Below are 23,031 nucleotides of genomic sequence, written 5' to 3' on the forward strand. Positions count from 1 at the left end.
GCGGCACGGCGCACTGCAGTACTGCAGGCCTTCCTCCCTTTCTTAAAGGGTAGGGGCCTGCTGCAGCGCGATCGGAGATCGCGAGTGCCGGCAAAAGAGCCCGGCACCGAGGAGAATTCGTGCCGGGCTCTTGGGACACAGCCGGCACAACGCGGGGGGGGGGGGTGCTCAGGAGGCCGGGGACGGCGGCGCGAAGAGGCGCTGGCAGGCGGCCAGCAAAAAAAATGGCCGCCCTGCACCTCTCCTTTAATTAGCGCCTCTACCGCCGCTGGTAGGCCCCCCTAAACCGGTCGCAAATTGCGACCGGTGTTACAGCGGAGGGCGCTACTCAATTTCGCGATCGGGGCGGTAGCGGGGCGCTGCGCACACCGATGACGTCATCGGTGGCGGCGCAGCACTACAGGCTAACGCCGCCATTAGCGCCCTGCTAAATTTCGCGGGAGGCATGGCCAGTGGCGCTAAACCCACTAAGTGCCCTCTTTGGGCACGAACTGGCGGCGCAGCCCACCGAATTTCTAGGCCTAAATCTCGTGTTGAAAAGAGCGGTTTACTGTATGACAGGATGCGGAGGTATTGTGATCGTTCTGGCGAAAGATGTTGGCACATATAGTCATGTGACAGGAAGCAGCAGAGAAAGAGGAACTTTCCTGTCACTCTGATAGCGAACAGTATCTGTTTTTCTAACTCAGGCTTCTGTTCCCGAAGCATTTACAGATCTCTGAAAAATGTAATTTTCTAGAATATTCCTCAAGGGACTTTTGATTTTGCAGGAATCGAATTTAAAACACATTTCATTGGCTAAAGAAAGAAAGATTTTTATACTGTAAGAGGGGATATATGGCACAGAGACAGGCCATTCAGCCCAACCAGTATTGTATGCTCCACTCGATCCTCCTCCCGCCTTTCCTCATCTAACTATCAGCATAACCCTCTATTCCCTTCTCCCTCATGTGTTTGTCCAGCCTCCCCTTAAATGCATCTATACTATTCGCTTCAACCACTCCCTGTGGTAGCGAGTTCCACTTGTATTTCTATAGCGCCTTTCATGACCACCGGATGTCCCAAAGTGCTTTACAGCCAATGAAGTACTTTTTGAGGTGTTGTAATTTAGAAACACAGCAGCCAATTTGTCATGCACAGCAAGCACCCACAAAGAGCAATGTGATATTGACCAGATAATCTGCTTTAGTGATAAATATTGGCCAGGGGAGAACCCCCCTGTTCTTCTTCGAAATAGCGCCGTGGGATCTTTTATATCCACCCGAGAGAGCAGGTGGGGTGGCAGTTTAACATCTCACCTGAAAGACGGCACCTCTGACAGTGCAGCGCTCCCTCAGCACTGCGCTGGAGTGTCAGCCTAGATTTTGTGCTCGAGTCTCTGGAAGCGGGACTTGAACCCACGACCTTCTAGACTCAGAGTTGAGAGTGCCGCCCACTGAGGCGTTGGCTGACACACAAACTATCTCAATAATCCGGTGCCTTTTTATTTAAACAAAAAACTAGCTGTAAGAGCCAAAGTCCATAGTTAAGGATTCTTTAAGGTCAGGTTTTAATGTCAATTTAACAACCAGGGATTTTTTCCAAGTGCTTTTTTTTCCGGATTTTATTTTATAGTGCTTTTTTTTTAAAAAAGGGGGGAGAAAATCAGGTGGGGCAAATCTCGCAAATAGTCCTGGGGAAATTTGGAGAAAACCAGTTTTTATTTTGAACATTGCTACAATTCAATAAAACAAGCAAGCGACTGAAACAGAAATGCATCGTTGAGCTAAACGATAACCCACTGTTATCTACGCAGTTCCTGAGAACCACATTTATGGAGCTCAACATCACTTCACTGCAAGATAGTTAAAAAAAAACATTTAAAGCAAAATTGAAGAGGCTGGTCTAGAAATTCGGGGATTTTTCCAGAGCCGGCTGTTGATGAAAAAAATGGCGGCCGTTGATGAAAAAAATGGTGGCCGGCTCGCTTCCCGCCCGCGGCGACTGCCATTTTGGGCAGGTCAGCAGCGCTGCCGTTGCCAGCGCGCGCTCCCGATATTTAGATTAGGCAGATCGTGACGTCAGTGAGCGTACAATACTGATTCGATGCACGATCTGCCATTTTGGCCATCGCCGCTCCATTCAACGCCCTCTCCTAATCACGACCAGCTGACCAAACGTTCAGCGGCAGGGAAGGAGCCCCCCGCAGCGCTAGTTAAAGGGTTCATCAGCAACTTCCAGCTGATTTGCTTTTTCAGTTCTACTGGCCCGGTCTAAGTTTGTGCAACCGTTTTGGAGCTTTCTAAAGTTGCTTAAAGTTGCTGAGGTCACAGGGAGTGTTGCTGCAAGTGGAGAACGCCGTGCTTCTCATTAAAAGGCTGCTGCTCACACCACTTTCTCCCAGTCATGGGGGCTCTACTTGCGGTCCCCCACCGCGCTGGAGTATGACAGGGAGGTGGACTGGAAGAAGAGGAGACGATGCTCACAGAGGGAGGAGGAGAAGGGCAGGAGGGCTCTCAGGAGGCCTTAGAAACATAGAAGATAGGAGCAGGAGTAGGCCATTCGGCCCCTTGAGCCTGCGCCGTCATTCAATGCAATCATGGCTGATCATCCAAATTCAGTACCCGGTCCCTGCTTTCTCCCCATACCCCTTGATCCCTTTAGCCTTAAGAAATATATCCAACTCCTTCTTGAATATATTTAATGAATTGGCCTCAACTGCCTTCTGTGGTAGAGAATTCCACAGGTTCACCACTCTCTGGGTGAAGAAATTCCTCCTCATCTCTGTCCTAAATGGCTTACCCCTTTTCCTTAGACTGTGACCCCTGGTTCTGGACTCCCCCACCATCGGGAACATCCTTCCTGCATCTAGTCTGTCCAATCCTGTCAGAATTTTATAATATTCAATGAGATCCCCTCTCATTCTTCTAAACTCCAGCGAGTATAAGCCCAATCGACCCAACCTCTCTTCATATGTCATTCCTGCCATCCCAGGTATCAGCCTGGTGAATCTTCGCTGAACTCCTTCCATGGCAAGAACGTCCTTCCTCAGATAAGGCGACCAAAACTGCACACAATACTCATGATGTGGTCTCACCAAGGCCCTGTACAACTGCAGCAAGACATCCTTGTTCCTGTACTCAAACCCTCTCGCTACGAAGGCCAACATACCATTTGCCTTCTTAACCGCCTGCTGCACCTGCATGCTTACCTTCAGCGACTGGTGCACAAGAACACCCAGGTCTCGTTGCACTTCCCCTTCTCCCAATCTATTGCCATTCAGATAATAATCTGCCTTCCTGTTTTTGCCACCAAAGTGGATAACCTCACATTTATCCACGTTATATTGCATGTTATAAACATAGAAACATAGAAAAATAGGAGCAGGAGTAGGCCATCCTACCTGCACTTAAGCCAGGAGCAGTGAATTAGAAGGCTCCGCTTCACCAAGGAGGTGATCACAGAACTCTGCCACCTCCTGCAACCAGACCTGCAGCCTCAGATAGGGTGACAAAGGCTCTCCCAGTGACTCTCAAGGTCACCGTGGCCCTCAATTTTTTCGCCACCGGATCCTTCCAGTCGGCAGCAGGCGACATCGCTAACATCTCGCAGTTCACCATCCATCGCTGCATCCGGGAGGCCACAGAGGCTCTCTACTCCAGGAGAAGGGACTTCATTGTCTTCTCTCTGAACAGAGAGGAGCAGGACGAGCCCGCATGTGGCTTTGCCAGGATAGCGGGCTACCCCGTGGTGCAGGGCGCCATCGACTGCACACACACGGCTTTGTGGACACTGAGATGTTCCCTAACTGCAAAGGCTACTGATGTAAGAAAACTACTAGGCACTTGGTCAAGCGTTAAACAAAGCTTTAATCAACTGTTTTACAACATGGAGGTGGAGCAAGCAGCAGACCACCATGAAATGGGACACCCGCTCCGCTGAGTATTGGTGGGCTCCTCCCAAGCGGTCAAGGCAGTGGAGCCATTGCTTGAGCCCCTCGATGGCCTATTCGATGACATTCCTCGTGGCAGCATGGCTGTCATTATATGAGTGCTGGCCACGAGTGGTGGGGTTGCGGAGCGGAGTCATCAGCCAGGTGCAGAGCGGATAGCCCTTGTCGCTGAGCAGCCACACCTCGCATTTGACGTAGTGGCTGGAAGAGTGCTGGCTCGCTGGACTGGCGCAGGATGAAGACATCATGACTGCTGCCAGTATAGTGGGCATTCACCATCATGATGCGCTGGGCGTGGTCGAACAACAACTGCACATTAAGTGAGTGGTAGCTGACATGAATCAGTCATTCATGAAAGAAAGACTTATGAAATAATACTGAGCGGCCTGTGGGTGGCGCTGTCCAGGGAGTGTATAAATACTCGGGCATGGGCCCAGCTTGTGCAGGACATTCTTAACAGGAACTAGTGAAGGACACAACTAGACCTCCATGTTGTAAAACAGTTGATTAAAGCTTTGTTTAATGCTTAGACCAAGTGCCTAGTAGTTTTCTTACGTCAATGGCCATCATGAGGGCCCAGCCCTGGTCACCACGGGCTCCACGACTGCCTCAGGAGGAGGAGGAGGAAGGGAGGAGGCAGACAGCAAATCCCTGTTCTGGACAGGCTGTCCGTAACGTCTCATCAGACTCCGATTCCGGTGAATGAAACCCCAGATCCCCATTGCTCACCACTTCCTCATCACACCATCCCTCTGTCGCTGAACATCACAACATCCTCCTGGGCACAAAGCTGAAATGAGAGCCACCACAAAACACACATTGCAAACAAAATTTATACATTCATCAAATCCAAATCAAAAGAACAGAGTCAGCTAATCACCCTTGTGCATTCCCTTAGTGTCTGTCTTTCAGGTGCCTTTTCCTACTCTTGAACTCCTACGAAATGCTCCCCCAGTGGTTGCGGCCTGGCTGGTGGAAGGCTGCTGACTTGCAGTGTGGGAGCCTGGAGATGGTCTTGAAGGACAACCTCAAGCAGCTCTGGGCCCAGAAGGCCCGGCTGTAGACTGCACCAGCTCAGCCTGGGCGGCAACAGTCTGGGCTGGCTGGCTGACAGGCAGCAGCAAGGGCACTGGCGGAGTGGCAGTGGTGGGAGTAGGACTGCTGTCATCCTGAGAGGGGACAGCAGGTTCTTGCTCTATGGCGCCACTGCCACTCCCCCCGGGGCGGCGCCTCAGCAATCTTAGTAATCTTTCGGAGGACAGATTACATAGATACATAGAAACATAGAAACATAGAAGATTGGAGCAGGAGTAGGCCATTCGGCCCCTCGAGCCTGCTCCGCCATTCAATGAGATCATGGCTGATCATCCAAATTCAGTACCCTGTCCCTGCCTTCTCCCCTTATCCCTTGATCCCCTTAGCCTTAAGAAATATATCTAACTCCTTCTTGAATATATTTAATGAATTGGCCTCAACTGCCTTGTGTGGTAGAGAATTCCACAGGTTCACCACTCTCTGGGTGAAGAAATTCCTCCTCATCTCTGTCCTAAATGGCTTACCCCTTATCCTTAGACTGTGACCCCTGGTTCTGGACTCCCCGGCCATCGGGAACATCCCTCCTGCATTTAGTCTGTCTAATCCTGTTAGAATTTTATAAGTTTCAATGAGATCCCCTCTCATTCTTCTAAACTCCAGCGAGTATAAGCCCAATCGACCCAATCTCTCCTCATACGTCATTCCTGCCATCCCAGGTATCAGTCTGGTGAATCTTCGCTGCACTCCCTCCATGGCAAGAACATCCATCCACAGATAAGGCAACCAAAACTGCACACAATACTCAAGATGTGGTCTCACCAAGGCCCTGTACAACTGCAGCAAGACATCCTTGTTCCTGTACTCGAACCCTCTCGCTACAAAGGTCAACATACCATTTGCCTTCTTAACCGCCTACTGCACCTGCATGCTTACCTTCAGCGACTGGTGCACAAGGACACCCAGGTCTCGTTACACTTCCCCTTCTCCCAATCTATTGCCGTTCAGATAATAATCTGCTTTCCTGTTTTTGCCACCAAAGTGGACAACCTTGCATTTATCCACATGCATCTGCCCAATCACCCAACCTGTCCAAATCATACTGGAGTTTCTTGGCATCCTCCTGACAGCACACGCCCACCCAGCTTTGTGTCGTCTGCAAACTTGGAGATATTACATCTAGTTCCCTTGTCTAGATCATTAATATATATTGTGAATAGCTGGGGTCCAAGGACCGATCCCTGCGGTACCCCACTAGTCACTGCCTGCCACTCAGAAAAAGACTTGTTTATTCCAACTCTTTGCTTCCTGTCTGCCAACCAGTTCTCTATCCAAGTCAGTACCTTGCCTCCAATCCCATGTGCCTTAACTTTACACGCTAATCTCTTATGCGGGACCTTATCGAAAGCCTTCTGAAAGTCCAAATACATCACATCCACTGGTTCTCCCTTATCTATTCTACCAGTTACATCCTCAAAAAATTACTGGACTGCTGCGACACCCTGCAAGCCCCTTTCGACACTCGTAAAGCCAGCGACAATGGCAGCAGTCTGAGCTTCCACTGCAGCAGTGAGATGTTGGGTTGCTACCGCCTGTGCTGCAATGGAAGCTGTGAGATCGTCCATCACACCCACCAGCATATTTGGGTCCGCAAGGTCTCTCACGGAGTTGCCCATCCTTTCCATCCTGGAAATCATGGGCTCCAAGCTCTGCACAAAGCCCCGTGCGATGTTGGAGCCGGACACTTCCATGCCCCTTGACACTGCCAAGAGGCTCTCCGGCAGGCTTGCTGTTGCACCTAGTATTTCCGTGTGCACGCCCATCACCCTTCTTCTGAAGGCTGCCCCATCGCAGTCATCATCTGAGTCCTGTGGAGCAGAACTCGTGTGCGAACTCGCCCTCCGGGGAGCTGGCACCCGAGCTACCCTTTCCCTCTGGCCTGGGCTGCAGCCCACTCATGCCCGATGACTCACCACGTGCAGATCCTGCCTCTATACTACCCTCTTCACTCCGCACTGTGCCACTTTCTGAGCTGCATGTCTGCGAGTGTCAGACGCAGAGCTGGTGTGTCTTCTTCTTCTCCTCCATCAGTGTCTTCCTCATGTTCAGGGCCAGGCTGGGCCGCTGGCGGTTCTTGGGTATCTGAACGCAGAAAGGCACAAGGGTCAGGTTGTGGTGAGGGGAAGGTGGGAAAGCAAGATATCCATGCTTACACCATGAGCAGCTTGTAAGTGAGAAGAGATTGTGGGATGAGGGGGAAGTGGGGTGTGAGAAGAAGGATTAGGTATGAGCATACCATCTGACATAATAAAACTCACTACACACTTGGTTTGAGTATAAAGCAAGGCTTTAATCAACTTGTTTCAGAACATGGAGGTCTAGTTGTACTTCACTAGTTCCTGTCTTACAAAATGTCCCTGGAAAGCTGGGGCCCACGCCCGAGTATTTATACTCCTTGGACGGCGCCACCAGCTGGCCGTCCAGCGTTATTTCATAAGTAGTTTCTTGATGATGAGATTTATAACACCGTCATCATCAGCAATGCTTTCAACTTCTCTGCTCGCCACGGACACTCACAGCCCCTCCAATTATTTGCAACACTGATTCCTCCAGGTCGTTTAGGTTCTCAACCCTCGCTTGGCCACCTCCTGTCTCCTGTTGTTCTCGGCGGTTGTGCGCCACCTTGGCCTGCAAGAGAAAGGGAAGTGAGTCAGTCTTGAATGTTCTCATCGAGAGCGACAGATTTTTGGGCACTAAGGGAATCAGTGCACATGGGGCCAGGGCAGGAGCATGGAGTTGAGGCTGACGATCAGCCATGATCTTATTGAATGGCGGAGCAGGCTCGATGGGCTGTGCGGCCTACTCCTGCTCCTATTTCTTATGTTCCAATGCTCTTATAGACCAGTTGGGCCGGAGATTACACTCCACACGAGCCTCCTCCCACCCTAATTACCTTTTCCCACCCTGCCCCAATGTATCTCTCTATTCCCTTCTCCCTGTGCTTCAAGCCTCCCCTTATATGTCCTAGTGTTCGAGGCTGAACCAGAGTAAACCCATGTTTGCCCAGCACTCAGTCTTTCAGTCAGATTACGGATTTCACTTTTGCTGAGGGGCTTCTGGTAGGTCTGGATTCTGTAAAAACATCTCTGCGAGACTTCCTGAGCGAGAGACCCGCTCCTATCGCCATGTCACAGCACAGCAATAAACCAGGAATGAATTGGGCTCAAGACATTTCCATTTGAGGAATTATTTGGTGTTCGGGATAATAATATCTGAGTCATCTGGTGCTTGAGGAGGGATTAGAAACATGTCATGTGTGGGAATCGAGTCTCGTGCTGTGCGCCAAACCTAACACTGCGACTGGTTATCCTGCCTGTAATGAACAAAGATTGACTTACTATGACTACTCGGTTGCCATGGTAATTTTTAATGGGTAGCGATTTAATTTTCCTTTTTAAAAGGGACATTGCTCTCTTTTTAGCAAAGTGTATTCTTTATGCAACATCGCACTGCGCCACACAGTCTGGAAGGTTCCGAATTCGATTCCCAGTCTGCGCTGGGATCCCGACCTGCTTTCCTATTCCAGCCTGAATCGCTGGAGAGCGATGTAAACACGGCACTCTCCCACTTTAATCGCCCAATAATCCAGCCATTGTCCCTGTGAACCAGCTGCAAGGTGGGACCTTCCCGCATCCGGGAAGGCGCCGAACACCTCGAGTCTCTTCGTCGGGAGCAAGCGGAAGCCAAGCACAGGCAGCGCAAGGAGCGCACGTCAACCCAAGCACCCCACCCACCCGCCCCTTCAACCACCGTCTGCCCCACCTGTGACAAGAGACTGTAGGTCCTGCATTGGACTCATCAGTCACCTGAGAACTCATTTTTAACGTGGAAGCAAGTCATCCTCGGTTCCAAGGGACTGCCTAAGAACAAGAAGAAGGGACCTGGTATTTTGCAAGCACACGGGCGGGCTCTGAGAGTTTGCGATGTGGGCATGAGAGGTGACATCATAGCACCACGGCAGGAAGTCATCACACCAGTGCCCGGCATGATATCATTCCGATCGGCAATCAACAGCCATCAGAACAACAGCATCTTGCATTTATATAGCGCCTTTAATGTAGTAAGACGTCCCAACGCACTTCACAGGAGCGATTATCAAACATAATCTGACACCGAGCCACATAAGGATCTATTAGGGCAGGTGACCAAAAGCTTGGTCAATGAGGTAGGTTTTAAGGAGCGTCTTAAAGGAGGAGAGAGAGGCGGAGAGGTTTAGGGAGGGAATTCCAGAGCTCGGGGCCCAGGCAGCTGAAGGCGCGGCCGCCAATGGTGGAGCGATTAAAATCGGGGGATTGTGTAAAGGGCAGAATTGGAGGAGCGCAGATATCTCGGAGCGTTGTGGGGCTGGAGGAGATTGCAGAGATAGGGAGGGGCGAGGCCATGGAGAGATTTGAAAACAAGGATGAGAATTTTGAAATCGAGGCGCTGCTTAGCCGGGAGCCAATGTAGGTCAGCGAGCACAGGGGGCGATGGCTGAATGGGACTTGGTGCAAGTTAGGACACGGGGGCAGCCGAGTTTTGGATGTGCTCCAGTTTACGGAGGCTGGTAGGTTGTTTACCAGGAAAGGTCCTCCTCGTCAGCTGTCTGAAAAGAAATCTGCTGCGTTCAGCTTTCAGTTGCCGCTGATTGTTCGAAACCTGTGTCAAAGAAAAGAAAGAAAGATCTAGCATTTCTATCGCACCTTCCACAACCTCAGGACATCCCAAAGCGCTTTACAGCCAATCAAGTACTTTTGAAGTGTAGTCACTGTTGTAATGTAGGAAATGCAGCAGCCAAAATTGCGCACAGCAAGATCCCAGAAACAGCAATGTGATAATGACCAGATCATCTGTTTTAGTGATGTTGGTTGTGAGATAAATATTGGCCCAGGACACCGGGGATAGCTCCCCTGCTCTTCTCCAAAATAATGACCATGGGATCTTTTATATCCACCTGAGAGGTTTAATATCTCATCTGAAAGACAGCACCTCTAACAGTGCAGCCTTCCCTCAGTACTGCATTGACATGTCAGCCTAGATTTTGTGTTCAAGTCTCTACAGTGGGACTTGAACACTCTCTTCTCTTAGACAGTCCCTCGGAACCGAGGATGACTTGCTTCCACATTAAAAATGAGTTCGCAGGTGACTGATGAGCCCAATGCGGGACCTACAGTCTCTGTCACAGGTGGGGCAGACGGTGGTTGAAGGGGCGGGTGGGTGGGGTGCCTGGGTTGACGTGCGCTCCTTCCGCTGCTTGCGCTTGGCTTCCGCTTGCTCCCGGCGAAGAGACTCGAGGTGTCTGGCGCCTTCCCGGATGCTTCTCCTCCACTTTCACAGAATCACAGAATCACAGAAACCCCACAGTGCAGATAGAGGCCATTTCGGCCCATCGAGCCCGCACCGACACATATCCCACCCGATCCCCGTAACCCCTACACCAACACATATCCCACGCTATCCCTGTAACCTCACGTATTTAATCCCCCTAACACTAAGGGTCAATTTATCATGGCCAATCAACCTAACCCACACATCTTTGGACTGTGGGAGGAAACCGGAGCACCCGGAGAAAACCCACGCAAACACGGGGAGAATGTGCAAACTCCACACAGGCAGTCGCCCAAGGCCGGATTTGAACCCGGGTCTCTGGCGCTGTGAGGCAACAGTGCTAACCACTATGCCACCGTGCTGTCTTTGTGCGGTCTTGGGCCAGGGATTCCCAGGTGTCGGTGGGGATGTTGCACTTTTTCAAGGAGGCTTTGAGGGCGTCCTTGAAGCGTTTCCTCTGCCCACCTGGGGTGCTCTTGCCGCGTCGGAGCTCCGAGTAGAGTGCTTGCTTCGGGAGTCTCGTATCGGGCATGCGGACAATGTGACCCGTCCATCGGAGCTGATTGAGCGTGGTCAAAGTTTCGATGCTGGGGATGTTGGCCTGAGCGAGAACACTGACGTTGGTGCGCCTATCCTGCTCCAGGTGAAACAGCGATTTACTTGTACTTCTTGCAATCTAGTATACTGTATTCGCTGCTCACGATGTGGTCTCCTCTACATTGGGGAGACCAAATGCAGGTTGGGTGACCGCTTTGTGTAACACCTCCGTTCAGTCTGTAAGGGTGACCCCGAGCTTCCGGTCGCCTGTCATTTTAATTCACCGCTCCACTCCCACTCAGACCTCACCGTCCTTGGCCTCTTGCATTGTTCCACGGAAGCTCAGCGTAAACTCAAGGAACAGCACCTCATCTTCCAATTAGGCACTTTACAGCCTTCCGGACTCAATATCGAATTCAACAATTTCAGATCATAACCTCGGCCCCTATTACATTTTTATTTATATATTTTATCCACACCTTTGTTTTAGCCTTTCTCCCCCCGCCCCCACCCCCCCCCCCACCCCCATTTCCTTTTTTTTCTTCTCTCTCCCACATGGCAGCTGTCTCCCATTCTGCCAGCATATTTCACACCTAATCTAGAACCGTCTTTTGTCTCCACTAGTCCTATCACCATCTCGTCTCGTTTTGAATACCTCTTAATGGCCTAGAAATTCACTTTGGGGCGGCCAGCTCGCTCGCGCCCAAAAGTTAGCGCTGGGCGGGGAGGCATTAGCGATCGCCAGATATTCGTCTTCTGCGCCCCAATTCGGAAGCGGGCGCTATACCAGGGTGTGCCCGCCTCCGCCTGGGGCGCTGCAACTGAATATCGGCGCGCTAGTTGCCGCAGCGCCACCCGCAGCGGAGCGGCAGGCTGCGGTACTGCAGGCCTTCCTCCCTCTCTTAAGGGGGAGGTGCCTGCAACAGCCGGAGCCCCGATCGCGAGTGCTGGCAAAAGAGCCCGGCACAACGGAGAAGTGCCGGGCTCGCGGAAAGCAGCCAGCAATGCCGCGGGGGGGGGGGTGGAGGAGGCCGGGGAAGGAGGTGCGGCCAGGCGGCCGCCGCAAAAGCGGCCGGCCGCACCTTCCGCTTTAAAGCGCCCCACTAAGGCTGCAGGACGGCCCCGTTTTCTGGTCGCTGTTTGTGGCCGCTTCGGAGGAGGCGGCTGCAACTAAATATGGGGATTGGCGCGGTTTTGGGGCGTTACCGGGGCACCGCGCACACCGATGACGTCATCGGTGCCGGCACAGCGCTAACGGCTACCACCGCCATTAACGCTGCACTCAATTTCCGCGCTACCAACCCCGCCGGTGCAGAAGGCCTCTTTAGGCACTAAGTGGGCGCAAGGCCCACTGAATTTCTAGGCCAATGTCTCTTCTTCTCTTGTGTTCTCTCCCAGCCTGGCCTCTTAATCTATTTCATTCCCCGTGCCTCTTTAGTCTTGACAAAGGGTTTTGACCCGAAACGTTGACTCTAATTTCTCTCCACGGAGGTTGCCTGGCCTGCTGAGTTTTTCCAGCATTTTCTGTTGTTATAATGGGTTTGCAGGATCTTGCGGAGGCAGCGTTGGTTGTGCCTCTCCAGTGCTTTGAGGTCCCTGCTGTGCATGGTCCATGTCTCTGAGGCATACAGCAGGGCGGGAATCACTGCTGCCCTGTAGACCATGAACTTAGTGCCGGGTTTGAGATCCTGGTCTTCAAACACTTAAACACTGACTCAGAGGCGAGAGTATGACCAACTGAGCCATGGCTGACACAGTAGAATCATAGAATCATAGAAAGTTACAGCACGGAAGGAGGCCATTTCGACCCATCGTGTCCGTGCCGGCCGACAAAGAGCTATCCAGCCTAATCCCACTTCCCAGCTCTTGGTCCGTAGCCCTGCAGGTTACAGCATCCCAAGTGCACATCCAAGTACTTTTTAAATGTGGTGAGGGTTCCTGCCTCTACCACCCTTTCAGGCAGTGAGTTCCAGACCCCCCACAACCCTCTGGGTGAAGACATTTCCCCTCAAATCCCCTCTAAACCGTCCCCCAATTACTTTAAATCTGTGTCCCCTTGTTTTTGACCCCTCTGCTAAGGGAAATAGGTCCTTTCTATCCACTTTATCTAGGCCCCTCATAATTTTATACACCTCAATAAGGTCTCCCCTCAGCCTCCTCTGTTCCAAGGAAAACAGACCCAGCCTATCCAGTCTTTCCTCATAGCTAAGATTCTCTACTCCTAGCAACATCCTTGTAAATCTCCTCTGTACCCTCTCTAGTGCAATTTGCGCAGGGGCGCCCTTTTGGGGTTATCGATAAGGTTAATCATGGGGAAATAAATTACACCTCAAGCTGTGCAGCTAGCAATGGAGTAAGTCATAACCAACAGTAAAATATCACAAATATATGTTTTTTTTTTGCAATGCCAAACACCCAGGACATTGTCACTTGCGAGGTATCCAGGCAGCCTGAGCTGTGGGGATATTTATCATCCCTCGTCTCCGGCTGTGTCACATCCTGATGCCAGGCTTTGAACTATCAAGATCACTGTCGTTAGGTGATCAGGAGGCTGTCTTCTTTTCTCAGCCAAGTATGGTAACTGTCAAGAAACCAACCCTGCGAAACATCACCTTAAACAAAGCAGGTTGGAGTCAGTTTTCTCCTTGGAGATTTCTGGCTGGGGTCCAATCCCTTGAGAGTCGAGTAACGTTTTTTTTTCCTTCAACATGTAAAGAAAAAAAAGATGATTCGAGTTTTAAGATTGGCCACATCTGTGGTGACCATGATCAAGGGTTTGTACTTCTTATCTATGTATCGCCCCCGCTAGTATGGGTGACCCTTCTGAGTGTGGTTACCCAGCCCTGATGACTTGGCTCAGTGGGTGGCACTCACGCCTTGGGGGTCAGAAGGTCGTGGGTTCAAGCCCCACTCCAGAGACTTGAGCACAAAAAATCTAGGCTGACACTCCAGTGCAGTGCTGAGGGAATGCCGCACTGTCAGAGGTGCCATCTTTTGGATGAGATGTTAAACCGAGACCCTGTCTGCCCTCTCAAGCCACTATTTCGAAGAAGAGCAGGGAGTTCTCCCCTGGTGTCCTGGAGCCAATATTTATCCCTCAACCAACATCACTGAAAGAGATTATCGGGTCATTATCACATTGCTGTTTGTGGGAGCTTGCTGTGCGCAAATTGGCTGTTGTGTTTCTTGCGTAGTCACTGTTGTAATGTACTTCATTGATGACTCCCCCACCATCGGGAACATCCTTCCTGCATCTAGTCTGTCTAGTCCTGTTAGAATTTTATAAGTTTCAATGAGATCCCCTCTCATTCTTCTAAACTCTAGCGAATACAAGCCTAATCGACCCAATCTCTCTTCATACACCATTCCTGCCATCCCAGGTATCAGTCTGGTGAATCTTCGCTGCACTCCCTCTATGGCAAGTATATCCTTTCTTAGGTAAGGAGACCAAAACTGCACACAATGCTCCAGGTGTGGTCTCACCAAGGTACAACTGCAGCAAGACATCCTTGTTCCTGTACACAAACCCTCTCGCTACGAAGGCCAACATACCATTTGCATTCTTAACCGCCTGCTGCACCTGCATGCTTACCTTCAGCGACTGGTGCACAAGGACAAGTAAAGCGTTTTGGGACTTCCTGAGGCTGTGAGAAAACGCTGGATATAAATGTAAGTCTTCAGACAGAATTCAATGCAGAAAAAGGACTTAAAAAAAAAATTAATAATTTAAAATTAAGTGGTGGCCGCTTTAGAAATTTCTGGACACCTTGTTCAAAGACTGGACTGTCCAGTCCAAAACTGGATTTTTAAAATTAGTTTATGGGATGTGGGCGTCGCTGGCAATGCCAGCATTTATTGCCCATCCCTAGTTGCCCTTGAGAAGGTGGTGGTGAGCCGCCTTCTTGAGCCGCTGCAGTCCGTGTGGTGAAGGTACTCCCACAGTGCTGTTAGGGAGGGAGTTCCAGGATTTTGACCCAGCGACGATGAAGGATCGGCCGATATATTTCCAAGTCTTCTATGTTTCTATTGGGGAGAAAGCAGGGACAGGGTACTGAATTTGGATGATCAGCCATGATCTCATTAAATGGCGGAAGAGGCTTGAGGGGTCGAATGGCCTACTCCTGCTCCTATCTTCTTAGTCAGGATGGTGTGTGTGACTTGGACGGGAACTTGGAGGTGGTGGTGCTCCCATGTGCCTGCTGCACTTGTCCTTCTAGGCGGTAGAGGTCGCGGGTTTGGGAGGTGCTGCCGAAGAAGCCTTGGCGAGTTGCTGCAGTGCATCTTGGAGATGGTACACACTGCAGCCACGGTGCGCTGGTGGTGGAGGGAGTGAATGTTTAAGGTGGTGGATGGGGTGCCAATCAAGCGGGCTGCTTTGTCCTGGATGGTGTCGAGCTTCTTGAGTGTTGTTGGAGTTGCACTCATCCAGGCAAGTGGAGAGTAATCCATCACACTCCTGACTTGCGCCTTGTAGATGGTGGAAAATGATCCAACAACTCACATTGCTGTACGACCTCTGCTCGGAGTGGGCTCCTGTGATATGTTAGCAGCCCCCATCAGGCAGCTTGAAGCAGCCCCTTGTAAAGAGATTTTATCGCGCTGCGAAATGCATCAGCTTCAAAGCTGAATTCTTGGCTCCAAAGATATTTAATACATAGAATTTTCCTTCGATAACTTTAATCATTTCATTTGCACATGAAAAAAAACTGAAACAAACTTCAAAGTGACGGAGGGCAGCCATTCTACTGCTCTCAGTATATAAGAATTGTCACCAGGTGTTGCTGCTTGAATATAAAATCATTGGGAGTTTACTGTACAGAAAGGAGGCCATTCAGCCCATCATATCTGTGCCGGCTCTGGCCAGTGCAATCCAAAATTAATCCAACAGTCCCGTTCCCTCCCATTAGGCTTTCTCCGGTCGGGCAAATCCTCAATTTTAAAAGCCTCATCCTTGTTTTCAAATCCCTCCGTGGCCTCCTCGCCTCCCTCTCCCTATCTCTATAACCTCCTCCAGCCCTGCAACACTCCGAGATCTCGGCGCTCCTCCAATTCTGGCCTCTTGCTCAACCCCCGATTTTCATCTCCCCACCAGTGGCGGCCGTGCCCTCAGCTGCCGAGGCCCTAAGCTTTGGAATACGCTCCCAAAACCTCTCCGCCTCTCTCTCCTACCTTTAGATGCTCCTTAAAAGCTGTTGGTCACCGGTCCGGATATCGCCTTCTGTGGTTCGGTCTCAAATTTTGTTTGATTCTTATCTATCTAAATGTAACCAGAGAATCACCTGCAACGGCTTCTCTTCCTGCTCCCGCATCGTTACCTCTGGTGTCCCCCAAGGATCGATCCTTGGCCCCCTCCTATTTCTCATCTACATGCTGCCTGACATAAGAAAACTACTAGGCACTTGGTATAAGTGTTAAACAAAGCTTTAATCAACTGTTTTACAACATGGAGGTCTGGTTGTGTCCTTCACTAGTTCCTGTTAAGAATGTCCTGCGCAAGCTGGGCCCGTGCCCGAGTATTTATCCTCTCCCTGGACAGCGCCACCCGCAGGCCGCTCAGTTGATTCATGTTACTGCCCCTCGGCGACACCATCCGAAAACACAGCGTCAGTTTCCGCATGTACGCTGACGACACCCAGCTCTACCTCACCATCTCTTCTCTCGACCCCTCCACGGTCTCTAAGTTGTCAGACTGCTTGTCCGACATCCAGTTCTGGATGAGCAAAAATTTTCCCCAATTAAATATTGGGAAGACCAAAGCCATTGTTTTCGGTCCCCATCACAAACTCCGTTCCCTAGCCACTCACTCCATCCCTCTCCCTAGCATCTGTCTGAGGCTGAACCAGACTGTTCGCAACCTTGGTGTCATATTTGACCCTGAACTAAGCTTCCGACCACATATCCGCAGCATAACAAAACCCACCTATTTCCACCTCCGTAACATCGCCCGTCTCCGCCCTTGCCTCAGCTCATCCGCTGCTGAAACCCTCATCCATGCCTTTGTTACCTCTAGATTTGACTATTTCAACACACTCCTGGCTGGCCTCCCACATTCCACCCTACGTAAACTTGAGGTCATCCAAAAACTCGACTGCCCGTGTCCTAACTCGCATCAAGTCCCATTCACCCATCACCCCTGTGCTCACTGACCTACATTGGCTCCTGGTTAAGCAACGCTTCTATTTCAACATTCTCATCCCTGGAGGCTAAATTCGGTTGATGGGCGCTAACGGGCGGCGCAAATCAACTAGAGCTTGGGCGCGACGCCGCTAAGGCCTCCTGCGAAATTCAGCAGGAGGTTAGCGGCGGCGCTAACTGTTAGCGCTCGCGCCCCGGCTGTAACATTGGGTAGCGCCCCCGACTTACCGCCGGATGCTGTGTCTGCCGGGGTCAGGGGTGCCTACCTGCGGCCGGGGCGGCGCTAGTTAAACGGGAGGTGGTGGGCGGCCATTTTTGTTGCTGGCCGCCTGCCAGCACCTGCCCCCCATTGCTGTCCCCAGCCCCCGTGAAGCCTCCCCCCCCCACCGCGGGGTGCCGGCTGCTCTCCGTGAGCCCGGCACTCCCGATCCCTGGTGGCCCAGCTGGGCGCCGGGACACGCTGCGCCAGGCTCCTCCCCTTTAAGAAGGGGAGGAAGGCATGCAGTACCGAGGCACGTAGCGCCGCGATATTGGCTTCCAATAGCGACCCTCCTCTCTCACGGGGCGCTACCTGGGAAAATCGGCTGCAGGGGCGCTAACTTTTTTGGGGCGCTAAAATTAGTGCCCCGGCGAAGGTAGCGCCCCTACCCAATTTTTACCCCTTGTTTTCAAATCCCCTCATGGTCTCGCCCCTTCGTATCTCTGTAACCTCCTTCAGCCCCACAACCCCCCGAGATAGCTGCGTTCCTCTAATTCTGCCCTCTTGAGCATTCCTGACTTTAATCCCTCCACCTTTGGTGGCCGTGCCTTCTGTTACCTGGGCCCTAAGCTCTGGAATTCCCTCCCTAAACCTCTCCGCCTCTCTACCACTCTCTCCTCCTTTAAGACGCTCCTTAAAACCTACCTCTTTGACCAAGCATTTGGTCACCTGCCCTAATTTCTCCTTATGTGGCTCGGTGTCAAATTTGTTGTCTTAAAATACTCCTGTGCGGCGCCTTGGGACGTTTTAATATGTTAAAGGCGCTATATAAATGCAAGATGTTGTTGTTGCGTGAACTACTCTCTGTAGTAATGCATTCCATGCTTCAACAACCCGCTGTGAAACGACATTTCTCCTCACCCCTCTCCTCGCTCCCTTAGTGACAATTTTAAATTGATAACCCCTCAACACTGATTCCCCAACCAGAGGCCATAGTCTTTCCCTATTCGCTCTATCAAAACCCTTCACCATTTTACAAACCTTCAATAAATCTCCACTTAGCCTTCTCTGCTTTAGGGAAAATCGTTGCACTTTTCAAGTCTATCTTCATGACTGTAGTTGTCCATCTCTGAAATCTAAGAGTCGCACTATCTTTTATTTGCTAATCAAATCATGAGAGTAGAGGGTGGTGAGCTGGAGCTGAAACCGCTATTCGTTGTTTAGCATTAAGGTTCCACAAACAGCAATGAGATAAATATTGGCCAGGACACCGGGGAGAACTCCCCTGCCCTTCTTCGAAATAATGCCGTGGGATTTTTTGCATGCTCCTGAGAGGACAGACGGGAACTCGGTTTAACGTCTCATCCGAGTGATGGCCCCTCCGGCAGAGCGGCCCTCCCTCAGTACTGACCCTTCAAAAGTGCGGCGCTCCCTCAACACTGCCCCTCTGACAGCGTGGCGCTCCCTCAGTACTGCACCTTTGACAGTGCAGCGCTCCCTCAGTACTGCCCCTCCGACAGTGCAGCACTCCCTCAGAATTGCCCCTCTGACAGTGCAGCACTCCCTCAGTACTGCCCCTCTGACAGTGCAGCGCTCCCTCAGTACTGCCCCTCCGACTGTGCGGCGCTCCCTCGGTACTGCCCCTCCGACAGTGCAGCGCTCCCTCAGTACTGCCCCTCCGACAGTGCAGCGCTCCCTCAGTACTGCCCCTCCGACAGTGCAGCACTCCCTCAGTACTGCCCCTCCGACTGTGCGGCGCTCCCTCGGTACTGCCCCTCCGACAGTACGGCACTCCCTCAGTACTGCCCCTCCGACAGTACGGCACTCCCTCAGTACTGCCCCTCCGACAGTGCAGCCCTCCCTCAGTACTGCCCCTCCGACAGTGCAGCCCTCCCTCAGTACTGCCCCTCCGACAGTGCAGCGCTCCCTCAGTACTGCCTCTTCGACAGTGCAGCGCTCCCTCAGTACTGCTGGTCCAACAGTGCAGCGCTCCCTCAGTACTGCCCCTCCGATAGTGCGGCGCTCCCTCGGTACTGCCCCTCCAACAGTGCAGCTCTCCCTCAGTACTGCCCCTCCGACAGTGCGGCGCCCCCTCAGTACTGCCCCTCCGACAGTGCGGCGCTCCCTCAGTACAGCCCCTCCGACAGTGCGGCGCTCCCTCAGTACAGCCCCTCCGACAGTGCGGCGCTCCCTCAGTACAGCCCCTCCGACAGTGCGGCGCTCCCTCAGTACTGCACTGGGGTAACAGACTAACAGTGTTAATCGAGCTCTTTTGGAGCTCTTGGACTCAAAGGCCAATAGCGAGGAAGGGGTGGTGTGGTTGCTCTGTGTCGCGATATTATAAATACATCCAGAAAGAACCTCCCTGAGAATTTTTTTGTTACTTCTCCCGCTTCGCTCATGTCTCTTTGGCAGAAACACCATTGACCCGCATAAACGGGAATTCTGCCGAAGAGGCAGAGCGGGAGCAACCCCAAGGAAATTCCAGACGCACGTTTGCAGTTCTTCACTCAGATTGTTTCCTCTCCCCAATGTCATAGAATGGTTTGTCAGGGGCGGCCACTGCAGCGGGTTTACGAGGCAGCCAGGCGCATCGCTGGAGAGAGATGGGACTGTGGGAGATGGGGAGAAGGCAGGTGAGGTGGGCTAGAGGTCAATTGAGAAGGGACGGGTTAGTTAGGTGTGTGCAAACATATATGCAGCGCACACGCACACACGTGCACGTACGCAATCACACACACACGCACACACACACGCAGTCACTCACACACACACACACATGCAGTCACACACACGCTGTCGCTCACACACACACGCAGTCACATGCACAGTCACACACATGCACACACAAGGCACCGCCAGAAACCACAAGACAGCTTGCTGTCTCACGTGCTGGTCAGAGTTCCTCACATGCAATGACTTTGCTGTTTGCTGAAAATCTAAATTTGGAAAGAGTAGTGCTTTAAAATCTTTACAGGACTCTTCCAATAGAAATCCCCTCAATACTTTAAAGCAAACACGTCACTGTGGTGAAATCAAGGCCCATCGCGTCTTCCCCAACTCTGCTTCAGGATCTCAAACCTGTGGAACTCCTCACCCTGAATCTTCCCTTCCTCCTACAGCCTTTAAGAACATAAGAATTAGGAGCAGGAGTCGGCCACTCGGCCCCTCGAGCCTGCTCCGCCATTCAATAAGATCATGGCTGATCTTCGACCTCAACTCCACTTTCCCGCCAGATCCCCATATCCCTTAGTGTCCAGAAAATAAACCTGAAGCTTTTATACTCGAAGATTGGTGCCAGCCAGCCCCTACAAGAATTACCTCATCTCCTCGACTCTCCTGGTGCTGTTCTGTACTACGAGCTTTTGCCCTTCACCTCAGTAGTTCAATAATTAAAACAGAAAACACAATGTTTCAATTTACAGCAGTATATTTCAAATGGCAGGACAGCTGGACAAACATCAGTAGAGATACAGCCAGTGACATAGGGTGCTGGGGGAGAGGGGTTACTGAGAGACAGTGTGAGGGAGCTGGATTAACATCAGTAGAGATACAGTCAGTAACACAGGGCGCTGGAGGAGAGGGGTTACTGAGTGACAGTGTGAGGGAGCTGGATTAACATCAGTAGAGATACAGTCAGTGACACAGGGCGCTGGGGGAGAGGGGTTACTGAGTGACAGTGTGAGGGAGCGGGATTAACATCAGTAGAGATACAGTCAGTAGCACAGGGCGCTGGAGGAGAGGGGTTACTGAGTGACAGTGTGAGGGAGCAGGATTAACATCAGTAGAGATACAGTCAGTAACACAGGGTGCTGAGGGAGAGGGGTTACTGAGTGACAGTGTGAGGGAGCTGGATTAACATCAGTAGAGATACAGTCAGTGACACAGGGCGCTGGGGGAGAGGGGTTACTGAGTGACAGTGTGGGGGAGCTGGATTAACATCAGTAGAGATACAGCCAGTGACACAGGGCGCTGGGGGAGAGGGGTTACTGAGTGACAGTGTGAGGGAGCTGGATTAATCAGTAGAGATACAGCCAGTAACACAGGGCGCTGGGGGAGAGGGGTTACTGAGAGACAGTGTGAGGGAGCTGGACAAACATCAGTAGAGACACAGTCAGTAACACAGGGCACTACGGGGGAAAAATTCAGTTGGTTTGCGGCTCCCGTTAGCGCCTTAAGAGGGCGCTAATGGGGCGCAAAACAACTGGCGCCCGGGCGCGGCGATGTTTGCACCGCTCGCGAAATTAACCAGACATTTTGCGGTGACGCTAAACACTACCGCCACGATCTCCTGCGCCGGCAGATCGTGACGCCAGTCGAGTGCGCAACGCCCCGGTAGCGCCCCGGACCGGATATTGAGTGGCGCCCCCACCTTACCGCCTGCCGCTAGCAACGACAGGTTGAGGGGAGCGTTTTGCAGTCAGGAAGGGACTGGGGGAGCGCTATTTAAAGGCGACCACTTCCTGCCTTTTTTTGTTGGTGACATTTTTTGCACCACGCATTCTGAGAGAGAGAGAGAGAGAGAGAGAGAGACTTCTGGAGGGATTCAACGCTGTGTGAAGGAGTTTTGGGGACTGAGCAGCACTTTGCAGGTTCATTTTGATTTGCCCTCCCTTGTATTGATTTAGAAGAGACTATGGGGGCTGCACTCTGAGCTCTTTCCCTGGGCCTCTCCATTGTTCTTTCAGCAGATTTGATGTACAGGTCTCTCCAGGCCGAGATTCAAGGCTGCAATGAGCAGGATGTGGATGGAGAGCAAGATCGACCCTCCCCTTTAAGATAAAAACAGAAAATGCTGGAGAAACTCAGCAGGTCAGGCAGCATCTGTGAAGAGAGAAACAGAGTTATCGTTTCAGTTCGATGACCTTTCGTTAGAACTCCCCTTTAAGAACTGGCCGGCGCCAGTGTGTTTGTGTTCCATTGCTGACTGACATCACATGAGCTTCGCCAGCGCTCTGAGGTAGCGCCTCGCTCCTCGGCCTTTGCGCCTTAAGACAGGTGTGAAACACCTGATTTAGCACTCCAATCACCTCCAGGGGCGATAAAAGCCAAGTTTGCCGTCGGAAGCGATAATTAGCGCCAGGCACTAAACTTTGCGCACAGCCGATAATGGCGCCCCAAACGGGGCGATACCGAATTTTTCCCCCTATATCTTTAACTGTGTGTATCTGTTCAATTCCTGCTTGCTTGTTAGATCTTCCAGGACAGATTCAACAATTAAACAGAGATAAACTATAGAAAGCGAAATACAGAAACGGAGCTTAAAGGAAGTTGAAAGTTTTCTGACAATTTGGCGTAAATACATTAGATTTCTTTAAAATTATATTAAGACCCCCAGGAGGGGAGTTGTCCTCTGTGTCAGCTGTGGCTCAGTGGGCAGCACCCTCGCCTCTGAGTCAGTAGGTTGTGGGTTCAAAGACCCACTCCAGAGACTTGAGCACATAATCCAGGCTGACACTCCCAGTGCAGTACTGAGGGCAGTACTGCCCCTCCGACAGTGCCGCGCTCCCTCAGTACTCCCCCTCCGACATGCGCCGCTCGCTCAGTACTCAGACTAGACTGAGCATTGTATAGTTAGCAGTTTGGAAGGGTCCTGCCCTGGGAGTGTATGCTAGGCCGATGTAGCAGAGCCTGGTCTCCAATCATCTTGGATCCCCTTGCCATTGGACCAAGACCTTGCTCTGTCAAGCCCGTGTGGTAGCTGGTGTGCAACGGCCACCCCACGCTAAAAGAATTCACGCACAGGCATCTTCCACCCTTTAAAATGAAGTTCGGGACCTGGAACGTCAGGACCCTCATGGACAACCCCAACAGCGACAGAGACTGTAGA

The 23,031-nt window shown here is 51.6% G+C and overlaps 1 protein-coding gene across 1 annotated transcript in view; it reads left to right on the plus strand.

The window, feature by feature from the left end:
- Positions 1 to 13,441: 13,441 nt before the first annotated feature.
- LOC147108035 (uncharacterized) overlaps positions 13,442 to 23,031 on the plus strand; it is an 82,607-nt gene continuing 73,017 nt past the window's right edge. The window contains exon 1 of the mRNA XM_086005983.1: positions 13,442 to 13,493. Within this exon, the coding sequence (XP_085862109.1) occupies positions 13,442 to 13,493 (52 nt within the window). The remainder of the gene's footprint in view (positions 13,494 to 23,031) is intronic.

Source organism: Somniosus microcephalus, chromosome 13 (genome assembly GCF_052327205.1).
Source record: "Somniosus microcephalus isolate GS21.2 chromosome 13, FLI_Smic_1.0, whole genome shotgun sequence".
NCBI lineage: Eukaryota > Metazoa > Chordata > Chondrichthyes > Squaliformes > Somniosidae > Somniosus > Somniosus microcephalus.